The sequence below is a fragment of the Acanthisitta chloris genome, unplaced genomic scaffold (assembly GCF_000695815.1).
Source record: "Acanthisitta chloris isolate BGI_N310 unplaced genomic scaffold, ASM69581v1 scaffold730, whole genome shotgun sequence".
NCBI classification, from domain to species: domain Eukaryota; kingdom Metazoa; phylum Chordata; class Aves; order Passeriformes; family Acanthisittidae; genus Acanthisitta; species Acanthisitta chloris.
The window spans coordinates 1-21,799 of NW_008651984.1; the positions used below are offsets into that span (position 1 = coordinate 1).

Below are 21,799 nucleotides of genomic sequence, written 5' to 3' on the forward strand. Positions count from 1 at the left end.
TGGCGGGCCGGGCCGCGCTGCCCCGCTCCGTGTGGGTGCTGTGGGTTGTGCCCTGCTGGGCTGGAGTGAACGCTCGCAGCGGGGTGCGCGCTGAGGCTTTGCATACATACCTCCGTACATACGCCTATGTGTGCACATATATGTGCCTATTTCCTCGTATGCAAATCCGTGAACTTCAAGTAGATGTTTTTAGACCTGTCTTTGTGGGGGTATTGGAAGCCCTGTCTGTACCATTGGCCTCTTTTGCAAAGCATTTCGGCCTTTGCTCTGTTGAAGGTGTCTTCCTCTTTTCATAGCTTTCCTCTGGACTGTAGATTTTCACGTATATTCTTAGGTGAAATTGAGCTTTGAGCATAGAAAAAGCAATCATTTCAGTTTCCGTGGTGTTATAAAAAGGTTGTTATCTGTTCAATATTCCCTTGTAATTTCTTCTTTCTGTCTTTGATCTTAACACATCTTTCCAGGTGATTACCAGTAGAAGTTTATGGTGCCTTACTGGACTAGAGATGAGATGCAAGACTGTGGAGAGAGGTTCTCACATGGACATGGACTAGGACCAGCTCTGGTCCTGCCACCTGTTTCTGGCAGTTTAAGTGATTTAGAATGTTCTGCTGGGATCCTGTCCCATGCCTGTACTAGCATATCAACTTCTGGCCCAAGTGCTGGGCTTGGCACAGGGGAAGAAGTGGGATGCCATGAACTAGACAAATTAGGCAGCTGTGAAATTATTTTTTTACATCTCTTAGTCTTGTGATTGATTTATCTGTGTGCTAAAGTTCTCAGTGTGCAGGTATTTCTTCATTTCTGGTGTTAAGAGGTCTGGGAGATCTTGAATGTTAGGTTCTATGTCTTTTATATTCACACTGAGTCCTGCAGTTCAGGGAAAGCCCTGCTGTGGTGGTTCTGTGTGGACTTGTGGAGCTTGTCCTTGTCTGTCTGTGCATGGGCTAGCAAGGTGCTGGAGCCCTACAGGTGTGGACAGACACAGCCAAGCTCACTCTGCAGAAGTAGAGTGAAGACTCTTCCAGTGCTGAGAAAGTGTCTGATATACTGGAAGAGAGTATAGTCACTGCCTTAGACCTTGATCTGAGTTAACACTCACTCTGCACCAGAGTTGATCCCCTGGTAGAGGGCTTGGTTAATCCACAAATCCAGGTAATCTGCCCATACAGAGCTTCCTATTTTTTTCCCCTTTTTTCCTTCTCTCCCATATCCCCATGTCTTTGAGTTGGTAAGTATTGCTGATTAAAGCCCATTTTACAAGTTAGGCTACTGGTCTGAGGCTGTCCACCTGGTTTGAATTGCTGACGGCTACTGTCCTGCCTCTCACCCTTACCCACCCTTCCTGGTACTCTGTGCTTTCCTGTCCCCTTTCTTGCTTGTTTGGCCTTTGTATGCTAAGCTGTCAGAAAAATAACTCATTTAAAATACAGCTAGTGAAAACATCCCTGTGAAGAGTCCAATATGCAAATGGAAGGCACTGGGGACTATGTAAAGGAGTGGTTAGATAGACTGCAGCAGAAGACATAAATTGCAATTTGGTGAGAATATATAAATATATGTCCAATTTAAATCAGTTAAATGGATGCCTACATGTTTTGTGAATCTGGTACTAATGATTTGCATGTATTTAAAGGAGAGATCATCTGGAGCAGGAGTTTTTTAGGTCTGGGCTGTTCTGTCATCTGAGGGAAGATCTTGCATATCTTGTCTAATGCAATGCTACACAGCAGATCTCTTCAGTCATTGAACCATGAACCACATCCAGATATGGACTTGAAAGTGTCAGGAAAATTATTATAATATAGTGTTTTTATTTGTGTCTGTATTAGCAACTGATTTGGCAAAATAAGAGAATAAGTAGTTCGGAGTAGATAGTATGGAGGCTCCAAATTAAAATAGATTAGATATCCTGAGTTGGAAGGGACCCATGAAGATCATAGAATCCAGCTCTTGGCCCTGCTTAGGACAGCCCTAAGAATCACACCATGTGCCTGAGAGTGTTGTCCAAACCCTTCTTGAACTCTGTCAGGCTTGGTGCTATGACCACTTCCCTGGGGAGCCTGTTCATGTGCCCAAACACCCTCTGAGTGAAGCACCTTTTCCTGATATCCAACCTAAGCCTCCCATCACACAATTACTGATCTGCTCCTGGGGAAATTACACAATTACTGATCTGCTCCTGGGGAAGGCTGATGAGTTTTTCCTTACCACTATTCTGTCAAAGCCATTCTGTGACCAGAAAAATGTGCCTGAGGGGTCTGTGCTGCTGTTTGTGCTGGGAAAAACAGGTGAACTTGAGTGAGGGTACCAGGGCAAGCAGCTAGAGGTAATAATTTTGGAAAAGCATACTCAATTATGTCCTTGTTTGCAACATAACCTGGTCTGTTCCTTTCAGACCTATCAAAGCATGTTTCAGTTTTTATTATCAGAATTGTACATGAACTGAAAAGGGAATACTGTATTTTGGATAGGAAGTTCATGGAGATGGCTTTTCAAGAAGTTCTGATACACGAAGTTTGTTACATATTTCAGGGGAAAACGGAGAGGATAAAGGAGGAATATACAAGCTTGTTGGGCAGTAGGTAGGTGAGGCACAGAGTAGCTAAGGTCTCCTTGATGAGGTCCAGGAGGAGCTCTGCAACAATAACCACTGCTTTGCCCATCTTGGCCTTCCAGTTTGTATTGTAGCTAGATGTCATCTAGGAATGCCCTATCTTCATATCTTATTGTATCTAATCTTTGTGCCTGACCAAATGTCATTTTCTGTGTGAGAAAGCAAGTCTGGTATAACATATGTAAACTTAATTTTTTCTTTGCCTGCTCCCTGGTTCTAGTCAAGAGAGAACTGTCTCTGTTAGTTACAGCTTTGAAGTTTGTACTTTTTCAAATTGGCCTTGTTTCCTGTTTATAATTTTGTTATTTGGTATTTTTAAAGAAAACTTTGAAGTTTACATGTCCTCTAAAACACTTTGGCTGTTTTTTTTTTTTTGAAGGCAAATAGTTCTTTTGTTTTGTCCTTATCTTGGTTTCTTCTGGGATTAGGAAGGAGGAATTGTGTTTTAGGTGAATGTAGTCTGTGTTTCTTTAAAACAATACAAGAAGCTCTCCAGATAATTTGTATTGCATTCCACAGAGAAATGCTTTTAAGGGAGCACTTAAAAACTGATGATTATGGGAAGTTACATGCTTGTCTCAGTGTCTTGACAAATATGAACATACTGCATGGCAGCATATTGCTCCTGCAGATTTAAGATGATTAGCACCATAAGAAATAAGGCTTAACTGAAATTGGTAATGATTTTTTTTGGTTATATTTGTTGTTTGCTTTACTTGCATTCAGCCTTCTCTCTTTTTTTTTTCCTTTTTCCCAGTAGGTGCCTGCCAAAAGGTGCTGATAGGAGAAGCATGACTTGCACTTCAGAGCTGCTACTCTCTACCCTGCTCCTTTTGACATTATGCATTTGGTAGAGGGATTTTATTGACCAGGATATCAAGTAGCATATTAGGGATGAATAAGAAAGCCTTAAGTTATGCTCACCGTCCCAGAGGAGAATTTGGCCATTTTTTTAAAGCGCTTTATATGGGCCACAGCTTATTAAAAAAAGCTATTTTAGGTGCTGTTGCGTTTAAGTACTATGTGATTTTTTTTTTTTGTCTTTAAGCCAGGCTGCCCTAATTACTGTGTTGTACTGCTTTAATATAGGAGGGAAATTTTTTTTTTATCTTTAAGCCAGGCTGCCCTAATTACTCTGTTGTACTGCTTTAATATAGGAGGGAAAAAAATGACTGTAATTTTGAAAGTGTTCAAAAGTACCTTAAATACTTTGTGCAGTATAAAACTGTGTGGGAATCTGGAGTGTTGAGACAGCGAGTGTTTTAATATGAAATGAGCAATCTTCCACTTCCAGTGATCCTAAAACCTTTTACTTTTTCAGTTCTACATATTCTCTAGTTTGTAGGTTGTTTAAGGCCATGGGGAATTAAAGATATTTCACAACTCTGAAAATCTTCATCAGTTTATGAATCTTACTGGAGGCAGGAAAAAGATGAAACAATTGAAAAGTGACTTAGCATGTGAATTGATATTCCTTATGAATGTTAGGTAGAATGTAGACTTGTAGGCAGAGAGTCAGAGAATTTGTGAGTATGTGTAGCTGAGGGAAGATTGGAGAGATCTGTGTGTTATTTCAGTATCTTCAGGAGAGTCAGCTGTGCCCTCAGTTGCCTGTGCATAACTCTGTTTGGTTTTACAGGGAGGTGCCTTCCAATTTTAAAGAAGCTTTATTTTTATAGCACATAAATGCTTTAGACAACTCTGAGTAATGTGATTGCCACATTCCTTAAATCTGGCTAATCTGAAAGTTGCCAAATCAATTTTGGCTTGAGTATTGTGTCAGACAGACAAAGAAGACTTTGTTCTTTAATCTGATTTTCAGCCTTATTATGTGATTTTGGTTCTACTTTACTTTTAAGAAGAATATTTTGTGTAGTTTTTAGTCATAAAAGCTTGTGATGGTTTCAGGAAGTTAAGTGCAGAAAGCTTCACACACTGAGAGATCTGAGTGGATGATCTGAGTTAATCAGATCCTTCAAAAGTAGCTAATTGCCCTGAAACTGCTCCTTTCACCTCATCACCTTTAAAATTGCCATACTGTTTTGCAAAACAGTAAGAATGAAGATTTACATGCAGCTTTCTGTAGCTGGTGCCAGAGACAGCATAAAGCAGTTAAACATGCTGATTGGAAAAATGTGAGTAAAGAAGAAGCAGAAGTCTTAAGACTAGTTTATGGTCCAGAAGTGTGAGTCCAAGCTGTTTCTGCTTGGTTCAGGATCCTACTTTGCCTTTATGTCAGGAATTTTCTTGTCAGAGTCACTGCCTACATAGATATGACCTCCTTAGGACAGTGTCTTGTCTCGCACACCTGGCCTGTTTGCACCAGTTCCTGGCTGCATGGCCATGCCTTCTGCTGCTTGATAATTGGTCAGCTGTTCCATAATTGTAGAGAGCTAATTCCTGCAGATACTGCTGCTGTAAAGTGCTTTCACAACATCTCTGACTTTTGAATATAGCTTAACAAAACTTTATTTTTCTTTTCCATCTGGGAAGGGTGGGAAGGAGTAAAGAATTTTGTAGCTTAGTTTCTCAGTTCTGTAGTCTAAGAAAAGGCAGTGGAGGTAACAACTGTTGTTTAGTAACATCAGATGTCTAAATGGCAGTGGCAAAATTTTTGGCAAAAATGTGGGTATTTGTATACCTCATGTTCACTAGACAAAAACCCAGGAATATAAATTAAAACTGTGGAAAGAGTTTAATGTTAATTTTGCTGCATAAAAGCATATAAAGTCAAGTTTCCACAAAGTTCTAGACTTTTCAGGTTAAGAAGTGTTTTATTAGAAATGCAGAGGTTTCAAATGATCATTAAAATGAACTACAGATATTTTTGCATTAATATTTAAACTTCAAAGATCTGTTCTAATTGAACAGGATGAAACCTGTTTCCTAAACCAAGTGTTACTTTCTCTTTAAAGAATATTGATAAAACAAAACCTTGAATTTGATATGACAAATGCAGCCTTGAGCTGTGCTTGCATTTCCAGGCATTGCTTTTGCTCATACTAACTCGGGATACACTTGAATTTTCAGTGGTGGCTAATAACTTCTCATGCTTAATGGTGCCTTTCATCTGGTGTGATACACAATGTTTAGTTTTTCTGTTTTATGTGTTCTTATGTGCATTTTGTATTATTAGTCATGAAATTTAACCCCTTAAGGTCTTGCAGTGCTGTTGCTTCCTGTTTTGAGGAAGAAAAATTGCTGTTTATGAGGTTTGTTCTAGAATTTGATCCAAGTGTCTTTGTAGCTCATATGGAAAGTGATTTCTCACATTCTTCTGTATGAGAATAATAATATAAGGGATAAGCTGTTAATAGCTAAAATTCAGGCTTTCTTCACATTCACTATAAACAAAATATCCAGTTTATTTGGTTATACATTACATTGTTCAAAATACTCTTTGTTGGTTTTTTTCTTAGAAATGGATGATGAAGACTGTGAAAGAAGAAGAATGGAGTGTTTGGATGAAATGTCCAATCTTGAGAAACAATTTACAGACCTTAAAGATCAGTAAGTATTTTAGTGTTTTAAGTGCCTCATTTGAGGATGCATTCCATGAAAATCCTGGAGCACAAGTCCTATGATGAGTGGTTGAGGGAGCTGGGAATGTTTAGCCTGGAGAAAAGGAGGTCAGGGGAGACTTTATCACTCTCTTCAGCTACCTGAAAGGAGGTTGTAACGAGGAGGGGTCACTCTGTTCTCCCAGGTAACATGCAATAGGACAAGAGGAAATGGCTTCAAGTTGTGTCAAGGGGGTTTAGATGGGATATGAGGAAAAATTTCTTCACTGAAAGTCTTGTCAAACATAGGAACCGGCTGCCCGGAGAAGTGATGGAATCACTGTCCCTGAAAGTGTTCAAAAATGTGTAGATATGGTGCTTAGAGACACAGTTTAGTAGTGGACCTGGCAGTCTTAGGTTAGTGGTTGGACTCTGATTTTAGAGGTCTTTTCTAACCAATAAATCTATGATGCAAAAAACTGTAATACAAATGGGAATCACTGATGAGAAACACCTGGTGTGTTTCTAACACTAAGAGTTTGTACATGTTTGTTTTAATTTTACAGCTTTTGATTGTGGGGTGCAAGGTGAAAAATGAGAACAGGAAAAGTTGATTATATTGATGATTCTAACACTGAACACTATATTTATCAGTTACAGTAAGTGGAGTTTTATTGAGATTGAAGTACTTGTAATTGCTATTACATTAAAGTCTTCAAAATGCAAGCAGATTTCTTTATTTTCTGCTAGCAAATACCAGCTTTTATAGAAGGACTGAATTTTAGGCAAAATAAAAATATTTTAAATACACTTCCTTTTGGCAGGAATGGAAGATGCGAATTAGAAATTATCCTGTGATAGTATGTAATATGTGGGTTTTCACAGGAGATGAAATGAGGGTTGCTTCAATAAGAGCCTGCATCTCTTTTTCCCTTGGTTTGTGGTAGGGTGGGAGCAGATAAGTGAACACAAAAGTGAATGGTTGTTTCTATCCACAAAATGCCTGTGTCTCTCTCTTGACATAAGCCAATTTGTTCCTGTGTACTGTAGCACCTCTGTGTTCTCTTCCATGTTGATTCACATCCTACTCCATCTTAATCCTGTTAACAGATGTGCAGTTTTTTTTCTTCTCCTTCCTTAGAGATGAAGATACATTTCATGTTATCTTGGTTTTCTACACTTCTGGTTGTTTGCAATGATTTCCTGGAAAGGCTTAATAGACATGATATATTGTTCAGAAGGAAAATATGTACTGGGAAGTTCAAATCCTAACAAATCTTCACTTTGCTTCAGTGTTTCATAACATTAACAAAGGGATGCAGAATAGTTCTTTTAAAAATATTACTAACTTGCTTGCTTTTAAATAAAATACGTATTATTATTTCTATTATTTTAAGACTTTACAAGGAAAGATTAAGCCAAGTGGATGCAAAACTGCAAGAGGTCATAGCTGGAAAAGCACCTGAATATTTAGAACCATTGGCAGCTTTACAAGAAAATATGCAAATCCGTACCAAGGTGGCAGGTAGGCATGTAAAATGAGTATTCTGCTTCAAAGTATAAACTTGCTATGTATTTTAAGGTCAATCTTCTTTTTTTCTTTAGAATAGTTAATGGAGCATGTTTTAAAGTTAGAAATAATGTGTAATAATTTAAAATTTCAAGTAGTTTTCAGTCGAATAGGTGGCTTACCTCACTCCATAAGTTCACATCACACTAAAAATACGACTTTTTTTCATGTTTCATTTAATAACTGCCTGTCTTTGTGTAGTAAGCACAAAATTACTGAGTTAAAACCTAGTAATTTTTATTAGTCAGAAGATTTGAGATCAAGTTTACGCAGTGGTCACCACTGAAGAGATATGTAGGTGCTACCTCATGAAGTACTTGCCAGGTCATCTTCGATCATGTGGTTTTTTGTACAAGAGCAGGAAAATGCTCTTGTAGTTTGTGTCATCCTCGTGTTCCATCTAGGGAAGGAGAAAAACTTCTTGTCCTTAGCAGTTTTTATCTAAGTTGAATTTTAATTATTAAGACTAATGTTTAGATAGGCTTTTATGCTCATAGATGAAGAAGGCAAGAACTTTTATCTTCTTGCAGTATACAACCATATAATGGTATGGAATGGTGGTATTATAGGAAGACAAAGTTCTGTACTTTCCTATTGTACATTTGTTTCATGTTATAGCTTGACTCCTTTAGGAGTAATTCAGCTGTCTAAAGGTTACCTAACACAGGGTGTCAGAGAGCCAAAAGGCAAACAGTTGGGCTCTTTCTGTTTGAGAGCCTTGACAGAAGTGGGTAGTAGCAGGACTTAAGCTCTAGCAGGTAACCCATAATGACCTACTCTTACCTGAGAGAGGGGAAGAACGGGTGAAAAAATCCCAGGGCTAAACTTTGGATATAATTGCATCTGTGGTAAAAAAGAAATTGTATTCCTCTGCTCTCTAAGGCACTAGTCAAACAAAATATGGGTCTTGACTATTTAAGCAAGTCAAAAATACAGCTAGAACTGTTCAGACCTATATTGCTGAATTTCAGGCAAATAAACAATGACCTAGTTATGCCAGTCAGCCATAAATATTAAAAAAGAAAAAGCCAGCATAACATAGCAATGTAAGAAGAGACCATTTTGAATTCTAAATCAAAAGTGACTTCACGGCGGAAAGATGATTGATGTAATAACTTGTGGTTTGTTTTTCAGAGGAGTTGCTAGTAGTAGTATTGTTCCTCTTGTACTGTATTAATTTCTAGTCAACTGAAATCTAAAGGAAGTTGGTTTTAGAAGTTCTTCAGTTTCATTGTTGGGACTTGCAGGCAGTCTTAAAAGAGAATGCTGATATTAGATATCAGCTAAAGAAACTAACATTGCTATAATTTGTGTGATTACAGGTATCTATAGAGAGCTTTGCCTGGAATCTGTGAAAAACAAGTACGAATGTGAAATTCAAGCCTCTCGACAGCACTGTGAGGTTGTGCCAGATATTTCAGATTGATAGTTAATCTCATGTAACTTTACTGTCTATCATGCTTTTCAGGTTCAGTGCATGTTTTTATTATTGCAGTTATTTGCTATTTGAATACAATTGCTATGTGGTACTTAAGCCCATGTAAAAGATTATTCAAAGCATCTAAAAATTAGCTTCTTATGAGCTTGGCTTTGCATGTATAAATATAGTTAAGGCTTTTTAGTTTTCATTAGCAGGTTCTTATTAATAGATTCCCACATGACTTGTTTACCTTTGTTATAAAATGATTACCAAAAAAGTAACTCAGATAGCTGACATAATTTTAGCAAAAACCATCCTGGATTTTAGTAACAACAACAGAGTCTTTTCAAGATGCCTTGGACAGCTTGTGATAGAGTTGTTGTTTCAAAAGCAGTTACAAGAAAAATGTTTCTCTCCTTGAACATAAAAATTCCAGTTGAAGCATCTAAATGCTCAATACTGTAGTACAAATACTCAAGTATGTGTGTGTCCAATGTTGTAACAAAACTGCTTAGATCCTGAGATTTTCATCACAGTACTCCTTAACCCCCATACAGTTGTTTAAAGGTGTTTTCTTCTGAGTGGTTCACCATATTCCTGAAGTCTGTAGCTCCTACTATTCAATAAAGCAAGAATGCGCATGCATACTTCAAATAAACTTTCCATTTTCTTGATGCCTTGGGAAAGAATTTGGTATAATGAAGGGCTGCTCGTTACTGGCTGTCCTTGCTGCCATGAATACTCTTGAGGGTGGACAGAATCCTGTAAGGTTTGCAGGGTTTCTCATCTGTGATTTGGCGATGTGTTATTCCTCTTTAAGGTGGTTCTTGTCCCTAGTTTTGCTATTATGCCTACTGTGAACCTTTCAGAATTCAAATATGCACCATCCAATAAGACCCTCTTGTGAGGAAAAGCTCTTTAAAGTCAGCAATGCTGCTGGTAGAATCACTGTTCCGCTCATGGAATACAGTCATTCAGCAAGAATTCCTCTGATTCCTGTAATGGCTTTTCACACCTTATTTGTCACCAAATTCTTGAAGCAGAACAGATGTCTAAATACAAACTATTTAATTTTAAAAAGGTCTCAGAACAGATAACACTCATTTGGCATTTCAGGTATATATGAAGAGGCTTCCACCTTTTAAATTCCACTGTGAAGTGGATTGACCCTGGCTGGATGCCAGGCGTCCACCAAAGCCACTCCATCACTCCAGTCTGCCAATGGACAAGGGAGAGAAAATACAATGAAAGTTCATGACTTGAGATGAGGGCAGGGAGAGATCACTCACAGACTCAGCTTGGTGAAATTAAGTGATTTTAATACTAACAAAATCAGAACAGGCTAATGAGAAATAAGACAGACCTTAAAAGTATGTTTCCCTGTCATGGTTTAACCCCAGCCAGCAGCCAAGAGCCACGCAGCTGCTCACACTCCCTCCTCCTTCCCCCTTTCCCCCCCGGAATGGGGAGGAGAAATTAAAATAAAATATGTAGGTTGAGATAAGAACAGTTTAAGAACATAATAAAGAATGAGCTAAAATGCTAATGGATAATAAAAAGGAAGTGAAAAGGAAAAAACCCAACAAAACAAAATCAGTGATGCACAATACAATTGCTCACCTCCCGCAGATTGACGCAACCCAGTACCTCCCTCTGGATTGGCTCCCCTTCCTGCTTATATGCTGGGGATGATGTGCCATGGTATGGAATAACCCTTTGGCTAGGTCCAGCTATGCTCCCTCCCAGTTTCTCTTGTGTACCTTCTCACTGGCAGAGCATGAGACACAAGAACGAAAATGTCCTTGATTTAAGATAAACACAACTTAGCAGAAACCAAAACATCAGTGTGTTATCAACATTGTCCTCACCCTGAATCCAAACACTGCACTGTACCAGCTCCAGAGAAGGAAAAAAAAATAAATTAACTCCATCCTGGTTGAAACCAGCACCTTCCCCCACACATCCCTCCTTCCCAATTCTACCTCCTCCCCCTCAGTGGCACAGGGAGACAGAGAGTAGGGGCTGCAGTCAGTTCATCACATGCTGTTTCTGCCACCTGCTCCAGCGTGGGGTGTCCCACAGCAGACAGCTCTCCAATATGGGTCCCTCCCATGGGCTACAGTTTTCTACAAACTGCTGCTGTGTGGGTGAGACTTCACAGGATGCGACCCACTCCCTCTGGAAGAGCCTGCTCCAGGGTGGGTCGCCCACAGGATAGCAAGTCCTGCCAGGAAACCTGCTCTAGCAGGGACTCCTGTGGAGGCAGGTGTGCAGGTCCCTGTGAGAAACACAGGCTTCTCACAGGTTCACAGCCTCCTTTGGGCATCTACCTGCTCTGAAGTGGGTGTCCTCCATGGGCTAGGGATGGATCTCTGCACCCCATTATCCTCCACGTGCTGCAGGGGCACAGCTGCCTCACCATGACCTTCACCATGGGCTGCAGGGGATCCTCAGCTCTGGTGACTGGAGTACCTCCTCCCCCTCCTTATCCACTGACCTTGGTGTCTGCATAGTTGTTCCTCTCGCATAATCTTACTCCTCTCTTATCTGGCTGCAATTACTTCTGCACAATGACTTTTTTCCCCCTTCTTAAGTATGTTGTCACAGAGACATTGCTATCATCATGATTGGCTTGACCTTGCTGCAGTGGTGGGTCCATCCTGGAGCCGCTGGCATTGGCTGTGCTGGACATGGGGAAGCTTCTAGCAGCTTCTCACAGAAGCCACCCTTTTGCCCCCACCACTGCCAAAAACCTGGCCATGCAAAAACACTACACCCTTGGAATTTTTAAAAAAATATAATTAGGAGTTGAATAATATATAGAAGGAAGTCTTTAGCATTTGAATATTTTGTGACTTGAAGGGAATGCTAAACATGACAGACATTTGGTAGAATATGGTTCTTTGTTTTCACCTGTTCCTCAACTGTTTTGCTTCACTCCAGCATACTAGCTTGAACAGTGGAAAAAATAAGTTTCTGTTAGTACGCTGTGCTGTGGATGGGAGCAGTTGAGGACCAGACATCTGCTCATTTGGCTGTGGGGAACTGTAGCTTCTGACAGAGACATGGTAGCAAATAGATGCAGTGACTTGTGCTTCTTATGTTGTTTTTTCAGTGAGTAAGTCCAAGCCCTTTGTTTTCCAGAGTTGTTAAAGACTTTGCTCAGTGAAAATGAATGTTAAAATGTAACAATCAGCTGTATTTCCTACTCATGTTTTTGGAAATGTGCAAGCTTATAAGAGTAGTGAAGTTATTTCCTTGAAACTTGGAACTCAGCGTAATTCCAAATTATTGGTTTAGAGAATTTAGTGGGTTTTGATGCTGCCTTTAAAAGAGTAACTGATCTACATAGATACTGTGTAATTTTAGTATCAGTCCTGTGTGATGGACTTTAATGAGAGCAGTTTGTCACAATGTTGATTTTCTCTTTCTGAAACACACTGAAGTGGAAGACAGTGTAGATCACACAAATGCTGTAGAAAGTTCATATCATAGTGTGGTTTTGTTTGTTTTTCTGTATTCAAAGTGCTAATGATACATCTAACATTGAAAGCAATAGATTAATCTGTTTGGGTCAGAAATTGCCTTTTAAAAGGACCAACTGGCTAACTTTTCTAAAGCCGTACTTTAGAAATGTTTCTCACAGGTTTAAGGTAGACAGTTTTGCTTTCACAGATACCTAGATTGTATCACATGCTCAATAAATTCTTTCATCTGTGGAAAGGTATTTTTCAGGAATGAAAACAGACAATTATAAATACTGTGGTAATAGATGATAATTCTCTATAGATGACTGCAGATTTATTAATGTAGGAGGCAAATAATAAAAAGTTTTCCATGAAAACATTAGCTTTTGTGGTTTGTAATGAAAAGTGGCATAGAGGTCACTACTTTACAGTTAACTCATTGTGAATAAATCTTTGCTATCCACAATGAAAATACTGTGTTTATGTCAAAATGCATTTATTCTGGAGAGCTAGCTGCATGCTTTTATATACTTAATTATTTTTGGTACTGATATGTGGTAAATACATAACTATATTTACACTTGTGCTAAATGAGTGTACTGTCTTTAAGGAGCTAGGATCTTATGCTAAGAAAGTGGATAGAGGGAGATATCATATGCTTCATGGCTTCTGAAGAATTTTCCCCTAAAGCTACTCTTATCTTCCTTCCACTGGTGCTTTAAATTGTCATATATATTTAGATGATGGAATTTAGTAGTATAAAAATGTGTAATCTTGCTTTTTTAGAGTGAGAAGCTTCTGTTGTATGATACTGTACAAAGTGAACTAGAAGAGAAGATTAGAAGACTTGAAGAAGACAGACATAGCATTGACATTACCTCAGGTGGGTGGAGATTCAGAGTTTGGGGGTTTTTGTTTGTTTTTAATCTTCTGGTGAGTATTGATTAGTTGACTGGACACATAGTATGTCTGGTGAGTTTCAGGTTATCCATTAGAGTGATGTTCAGCTGTAGACTTTGGGCAGGGGATTGAATTTAGGCTTAAATCAAACTTTGGCTTAGTAATTGTCAGCATCCCTTGTGTGTTTTGAGAATATTAATCTACGCCTACATAATAATTTATCACCTTCATTCTGTTCAGAAGCGGCATCTCACCAGAAAATATGTTATTTTTCATTTTTGGACAATGTTTTCTGCTGCAAAAAGAGCTAAACATGTAATTGTTTCTGATTCGTAACATGTTCTTATTATATCTTTTCAGAATTATGGAATGATGAGCTACAGTCCAGGAAGAAAAGGAAGGATCCATTTAGTCCAGATAAGAAGAAACCTGTTGTTGTATCAGATATCCTTTTACTGAAATCATTGTTCTTTCTAGTAGCGTTTGCAGTTTTATAGCCACTGTTATTACATGTCATTAATAACAAATAAGAGTGATAATGTATTCAAATTGTTTTTGCATCACAGATATTATTATAATTCTGATTAGAGAAACCATGTTGACACATCCCATTTTGAAAATTGAAATTAAGATTCTGCTATCTAACTACTAGATTTGCATGGAGAATATTTCAAAAAATTGATTTTGCTAACTCTTAAAAAAGGTCTCCTCCCAACCTCCCATGCACCCCCAATTTCCTTGCCAGTGTAGCAGTACAAAAAGCAGAAAAGGTCTTGGCTCTGTGTAAGCTCTGCTCAGCAGTAGCAAAAACATCTCTGCATTATCAACCCTGTGTTCAGCACAAATCCAAAACATAGCCCCATACTAGCCACCCCACCGTGAATTAACTACTCCAGCCCAAACCAGCACACTATACTTTTCTTTCAATGATACATTATGCAGAATACTGTAAAAATAATTATTTTATTAAATGTGGTACTAGTGTAGATGCCAATTTGCAGTGATACATTGAAATTGCAGTGAATTTCAATTGTAACTTGAATTCTTTGCAAATAGAATGATTTTGGAACTGTTAGGAATGGAATGGTTGTATCTCAATTGTTTATCTGACCCTCCAGTAGTCTCAATATCTGCATACTATTACTTACCTCTTTTGATAGTTTTGAAGTGTACTTCTAGATTGCATAATTCTAAGATGCGTGTTTGTGCTGAGCTTTTACTTCATGTAGGTATTCTTTTGTGTTAAAGATTGGCAGAACAGACTATTAACAGCTTTCTATAAACATTAGAGTATTTTTATTATTCTTGTATGAAAGAGTTTTTCCTAACTTTTCCACGCCCCTATATAGTTTATATGTTACAAGACCTCGATATACTTGAAGACTGGACAACCATAAGGAAGGTAAGATGAAAGGATAAATGCCTGTGGTTGTTTGGGTTCACGTCTAGTCTTTTTGCCCCTTAAAAATATGTGTTTCTTATATGGTCAAAACACTAAATAGATTTTTGTTTCTTCAGTAGTCCGCTTATCCTTTCAGTTCTAGCTAAGTTATTGTTACTTTTTCAGATTCTACCCAAATCATGCAGAGGAATCCAATAAAGTGGTATAAGATGTTATCTCTAAAACAGGAGAGTCCGTAATTTTCCATGAAAAAGTGAGCCTGAAACCTGTGTCTAGTGGATCTGCTTTTCTCATAGTCTAACATAATTGGGTAGAAACCATGATAGGATAGTCTGATGCGATTTTGTTTTAAATGAAGATTTAAAAAAGTATCTATCATATGGTGTGTGTTCACACAGCAAGTTGTTTATGGAGATTTCTGTGCTTCGATCTCTCCTTACATTTTTTTTGGTATGAAGTGAGAAGCTGTGCTTTTTCCCAGATTACAAGAGAATCATGGTTTACAGGAAGTTTGTTTGATCAATTGGTGCATTTGAAAAAATAAATCCAGCTTTTAAGTGCATAGTGCCTTTTTCAGATCTCTGTAAGACTGTTGAAGTAACTTGCTGTAATGAAATGCTGTCCCTGCCTTGCACCTGCAGTCAGAAAGCTTCCCCTAGTACCTAGTGCTTCCCAGATTGTGGAATAGCAAACTGCTTAGGTGAATTCAAAAACTTGGTGGGAAACAGCTCTGAGTCAGTTTCTATCCTGCTTAACACTTGTACATATTTCCTAAACAAGAGGTAAAATGTGACTTCTGTGTGAGGACCTGTCTGACTTTTCTCTTTCGATTGCATCCATGGAACAGCCACAAAATATCTTTCCCTCAATTTCTTTTCTCTAATTTTACATTATTTTAAACAACAAAAAAAAAAAAAAAACCAAACCAAAACCTGAGAGTTTTGCATTTACTGGAAATAATTTTTATAAAACAGAAAACAAACAAATGAACCCCACAAAACTCTTAAGTGCTTTTCTTTTTAAGCCTACTTTAATACTGCATGTGAACTAGAGTTTGCATGATGGAAAATTTGTGAGCTTATGTTGTATAAATCAAAAGAGTAGATTGTTCATATAGCATTTTGTTTTTCAGAGTGAGTTAATGTTATTTTGTGTTTTCTTGACAGAAGTACATAACAGCAATTTTGAGCGTTTAATTTAGAAAACCTTCAGAGTCATTTGCAATCAAAACTTACTAAAGAAGGTGATTTTTATTCACCCTCAAAATGATTTTTATTTGGTTACTGAGTCACCATTGAATGCACTTTTATTTTAGATTTCTTCTCATTGTGGTTTTTGCATGTAAAAGCAAGTATCCTGAGCTACAATGCACATAACTTCACAATTAAAGCTGGCAGTTAAGAAAAAACTGCTTGCTGACTAACTTGGTTTTCTTTTGTGTTTCCAGGCAATGGCTACACTGGGGCCACACAGAGTAAAGCCAGAACGTAAGTAAACATTGTCTGGTTTCACAAGACAGAACTTGCTGTGTGCAATGATACAAACTGCATCTGGGGAGATGAGATTTATTTTAGCACTGGATGAAGGGTGGAGTGAGGCAGCTGGAAGATATGGCTTTTGTCTTTCCCCTCTCTCAGGTGCTGATACCTGTAGCTTGATTGCTGTTGTTTCTGTTAACACAGAAATTGTAGAAAATTATGGACAAATATTGAGACTTTCAAAAGTGGTTTGCACCAATTAATATCAGCAAGCTATGATAGTGTGATGATGAGATGAGGCAGAAAACTGAGAGCATCTGGACCTTATAGGTGTGTTATAAAGGATGCTCACATTCACAGCAAGCTACAGCCTGGAAAATGTAGAGTTGTGGGAAAGGAGTGATGCCTCATATTTGGCACTGAGGTGAGAAGCATGTTAATGCTAGGTTAAATCAAATATTTGGAGGTGGTGAGTAAGGAAGAAAAGGGAGAGGAGATAGCTTCTACCTGACAATGAAAATAGAACTTTTAATTTATCTGACTGGAACTAGAAAGGTATATTGCTTCCATTTTTCATGCCATTATTAAGAGACAGTCTACTTTTTGAAAAAATGTGTATTCTCTCTAAATAACTTGATGAACGTGTATTTAAACATCTGATTTCTGTGAATTCAAGATTAAACTACTTTTATTATTTATTTTAGCACCTATCAAATTAGAAAAGCATCTACATAGTGCTAGATCTGAAGAAGGCAGACTCTATTATGATGGAGAGTGGTATGGACGTGGACAGACAATATGCATTGATAAGAAAGATGAGTGTCCTACAAGGTAAAGATTTTTCAGTTTATGCAGCTCTGTACGTTCAAGTTAAGCAATAGCTGGGATGATGGCATTGGAGAGTAAAGCCCGTTTGGAAATACTGTCACCTCAGTAATATTTAGTAGTTTGCCTTGGGAGACAGACATTACCAAACAGGACTGAGTGCTGAACTTCTGAGAGTGGCTAGTAAAGGTCAGAATTCACTGAAGGTTTGTCAGGTTAAGATCTCACCAACAATTTAAACTCTGACTTGTTCCTGAATAGCCTTTGAGTAATTTTTTTTTTTTAGAGTATTGGGGGTTTGTTGTTTTGTGAATATGATCTGTTGGCCCACCCAAAAATACTTAATTGTGGAAAGAAACTTTATACTGCTGAAGATAAACTTGTTTTCAGATGATTAGTGCTCTGAAAGAAAAGAGCTGGAACTTTCTTAATGGTATTTCCTGTTCTGTCTGGGAACAGTTTAAATATTACAGTACAAGTCTGATTGAATGTTTAAGATGTATAAATGTATTTCTCTGTATAGATAATATTTGCAAATTCTAAAAGGTGAGTGTATTTAAAAATTAAATTATATCTTACCTTTTACTGAATGGGGCAAATCAGTGTAAGGCCAGTGTATATTAAATATGCAGATCTACCCAAGAAAATTGACTTTAATTTCATATAGCAGTAGTTTACTGTAAAACTGGCTTTTTTTCCCTCTGCGTGGTGTAGAGGAACAAATTTTGGTGATTTTAGTGTTTGTTCAGGACTGAAACAGGAAGGTATTTTAGTAAACCATATATTCTGTCTGAAATATTAAAAATTCTGAGGTAGTTTAGCAGAACATGGCAGTTGTATTGGGCTAAAGAAATGATCTTAGTATCCAGCGTCTGACAAAAGCCAAAAGCTGATGCTTAACAGGGCAAGCATGCAGTGGAACTTTCCCAGCCTTTCAAGATTTCAGCAACTTTTATGGCTGAAGAGTTTCCTAGAGGGAGTTTTGTCACACTCAGTATGTGATAGATCTTTATTAACTATTTCAATCTCTGGATTTGTGCCTTTTTTTCCTCATCAATTCTACTTGAAAATATTTTTTTATTAGGGAGTATGGTGAGGGAGTTGTGTTCACACAAGGACCATAAAAACAGGGCTCGTGTAACTGATTGAGTAAATCAGACTTTGACTTTACTTCTTATGATCTGGTATATTGATTAGCAGTTGAACACATTTTGTGCTTTAAATCTTGGGCCTCAGACTGTTTGTTTTTTTTCCAAATACATCATATTTGGTGTAATTTCAGGGTATGTTTTCTAGTGGATCTGTTCTTTACCATGGATAATTAATTGTTTTGTTTTCTATGTGCGACTGTTGTTCTTTTAACAATTCAAATATTTATAAATGTTGAGGATAAAATAAGAGAATTAAATAACTGGCTGAAAAATCAACTACCTTCACTAAGGACACATGCAATTACCACAGAATTCTGTTAAGACTGTCCTTACAGTGGAGCCAGTATCTTTTGGGCCTAGCATTTACAAACTAATGCATATTTTCATTTGCTGTGTGGAAATACAGCTGCAGTTTTGATGTTATTATTAGCCTATAAGGTTTCTACATTCTTCTTGTTTTTCTTCCCCTGACCCTTCTTCCCTCATTTTCTGTAGTGCCATAATTACAACTATTAACCATGATGAAGTTTGGTTTAAAAGACCGGATGGAAGCAAGTCCAAGCTGTATATTTCTCAGCTACAGAAAGGAAAATATTCAATAAAGCATAACCACAACTGACATTGCTAACCGGATATGGAACAAGTGGTATTGCCATGCTTGATGTGCCATGGGGTGACAGCTGTATTTAATAGTGTTTTGTATTCCTTATACATTTACAACAGTATCTAATGTGTATTTGTTGTGCTGTATGTAAACTTCTTGTGCACAGCTTTCAGAAACCTGAGGAGGGTAAATCATGTTGACAGACATTTTCCCTCTAAACTGGGTCTGGTGCCTAAGATAGAAGTATGCTCTTCAAGTTTAATGCTTCAGAACTTCTCATATTTGTAAAATAAAGTTTAAAAAAAATCTTCTTTTGTTCCATTGGTGACCAGTTGGTGTGAAAAAAATGCTAACCATAATTACCAGCAACTCACTTTGTTTTCAGTGAATGTGTCATGCTTCTCTTGTGGATGTAAATTTAGCCTGTTCAGCTGTTGCTTTTGAATAGATTGTAACATGCATAAGCATTCTTTTATCCAAAGTGGACCGATTTATTAAAATTATTGCCCTCAACAGCACTGCTAGTACTGACTGTGTTATATTTTGTAAGGTTTACTATATTGCTTGTAATGAGACAAAGCCAATATTTTGAGCTACGTTGAGGGGCACTTTTTGAGTGTAGGACCCTATTCTATAGCAAACAAACCATTGGTGATTTTTTTTCTTCACTGCCAGCAAATTTTATGCATAAGGTAGACAGTGTAGCTCCAACCTGTGTTCCATGTAGCCACAGAGGACTGCGGGGATGGTTATGTAAATGCTGTTGCATGGTCTGCATGTTTGGTCACAGTCCTATGACATACTATGAGTCTCTTTTGCTAAAGTAACATATTTCCCTGGAAGACATATATCTGGAAGAATTTATGCTGATGTTTTCACCAAACACTATTTTGCGAATTTCTGTACCCCATTTCATCTTAGTGGACACCAGAATTGTTTCATGCAGCTTAGGAAGCTGAATTTCTTCGAAAGCCTTACTCTTTAAGCCACATAGAAAAGTCCTAAATCCTTGATGTTACTGGGATGTGCTTGGAACATCTAGAATGATAGATGGGATTGTTGAAGAATTATTAATGCATTGGTTATGTGCACTTTAATCTCCACTTACGATGATTCTTCTTGGAGAAAGAAAGCATCCATTTGCTTTAAATGATCACAGCAAATAAGTATTTTTATTGTAACATATAAATGTTTTATTCCTATATTAATTGTCTCTTCTAGTGCAGGGTGGTAACTACTTTCCAAATGCCAAATCAGTTTCTGCTGAGTGATGCTTTTCTAGAATTGTATTATTAATTAAATGTACATAAAGTATCAATTGACATGTTGGCTTTTGACAATACGAACTCTGTGTATACAGTTGTTTGATAAACTTTTGTAATAAAATATTTGCATTTTCTAACTTAGTACCTAAATAAATGATCTGTGGTAGTGGACATGGTTTATGTTGTTTTGTTCTTTGATTTTCTAGTCTTTTTGGAATTGCTGAGAATCAAATGATAAAGGGAAATATTTTTAAATCTTCAAGAGGCCTAAAGCTACTTAAAGACCTTTAACTTGCACTTTTGAAATTGGAGAGTTTGTGTGTATAGATTTTGTTTGTTTGTTACAATTTTTAAAGAGTATTTTATGGAAGCTTTATTCTGTGCTGTTATGAGTCAAACATAAGTACTGTTAGGAACCTCTTAGCTTTTTACATGCTTGAAATAATTTGTATTTAGGCTGTGCTGGTCACCCTAAACTGTTTTTGTGATTTACCCCTTTCCTCTTTCGTCTTCTGGATTCTCCATCTCTAACTGGAATTGATGTTAATCTGATCTCCTTGTACAAAGCAGAATGTTGCTTTGTACAGCCCTGCAGCTTGGACTGACACTTGGTGAGTGTGGCTTCTTAATTCAGAATGAACATCGTTCACATCAACTTGACAGGTAACAATCACAGCAGTATGGGTTAGTGATCAGACACTGGGGATCTCTCTCTTCCCTTAGAAGAAGTACAAGACACTGAACTATGGCTTTCCTTTTCATGTGTAACCTCTGAGTGCGATGGGAAAGCTATAAGGTTGGTCTTTGTTTATAATTGGTTAATTGTTTCATGCTTGGGTGAGTCATATTTGGTACATGCTATGTATCTTTTAATATTTGAACAGTTAATGATTTCCTTGCTCCGTCATAGAATGTAAAAGGTGTCTTCAACAGACGTTAGTCCTTTGAAGTGCAGACATTGTTAGCCTGTTGTCCATCTGTTTTATCTTTTACACCACTACATTAAAGCTTTCCAAGCCTTGGTAGCATTGTTTTAACCTACAAATAGGATTAAGATCTGTAAAGTGCTGAAAGGGAAAAAGTGTTTAGTATATGACTTATTCCATGAGATACAATATGGGAAAAGAGAAGTAAATGAAGAATAAGAGGCCTGGAGTGACACAAATAACTCTCTGTACATGTGTAGAAAAGGCTTCATGTTATGTTTCAGAGGAGATGCAAGGGATTTTTTAGACAAACACACAGAGGAAGATACCTGTTCATCTGTTCCATAATCTGATATATTTAGTTGAGATGGAATTGATTTAACCTGACAGTACTTGCTGCCTAAATGTCATGTAGAATCTGGCTTAGGTATCTTGAATAAGCAGCTCTTAAACTTTCCAAATGCCCTTGGATTTTGGCACTTTGCGCTGTGTTTGGTTTAAAATGATAAAAAGTCCGTGGAGCATCTTGTTTTATATTTGTAAGATGAGGCCTGCATGACTAGCTCATCACCCCCATCAAGTGGTAAGAGATGATTAAGTACTGAAACTCACTTCTTTGAAAACATGTTCTGTCTTCAACGGGTAAGCTCAATTTATTCTGGGTGGAGGTTTTT

General features: G+C 37.6%; 1 protein-coding gene across 1 annotated transcript; it reads left to right on the plus strand.

Moving 5' to 3' along the window:
- Positions 1-6,038: 6,038 nt before the first annotated feature.
- Positions 6,039-20,370, plus strand: BRMS1L (breast cancer metastasis-suppressor 1-like). Its single transcript, XM_009075177.1, has 9 exons — positions 6,039-6,127; positions 7,515-7,642; positions 9,010-9,089; positions 13,361-13,457; positions 13,835-13,918; positions 14,812-14,876; positions 16,324-16,363; positions 17,059-17,185; positions 18,826-20,370. The coding sequence occupies exons 1-9, from the start codon at positions 6,039-6,041 to the stop codon at positions 18,947-18,949; spliced, it is 834 nt and encodes a 277-aa protein (XP_009073425.1). The 3' UTR covers positions 18,950-20,370.
- Positions 20,371-21,799: the final 1,429 nt, after the last annotated feature.

Excerpts from the sequence above, each read along its gene's own strand:
- BRMS1L (XM_009075177.1), top strand. The coding sequence starts at position 6,039 with ATGGATGATGAAGACTGTGAAAGAAGAAGAATGGAGTGTTTGGATGAA. Across the intron at positions 6,128-7,514 it reads TTTACAGACCTTAAAGATCA|ACTTTACAAGGAAAGATTAA; the intron begins GTAAGTATTTTA and ends TATTATTTTAAG. Across the intron at positions 13,458-13,834 it reads TAGCATTGACATTACCTCAG|AATTATGGAATGATGAGCTA; the intron begins GTGGGTGGAGAT and ends ATATCTTTTCAG.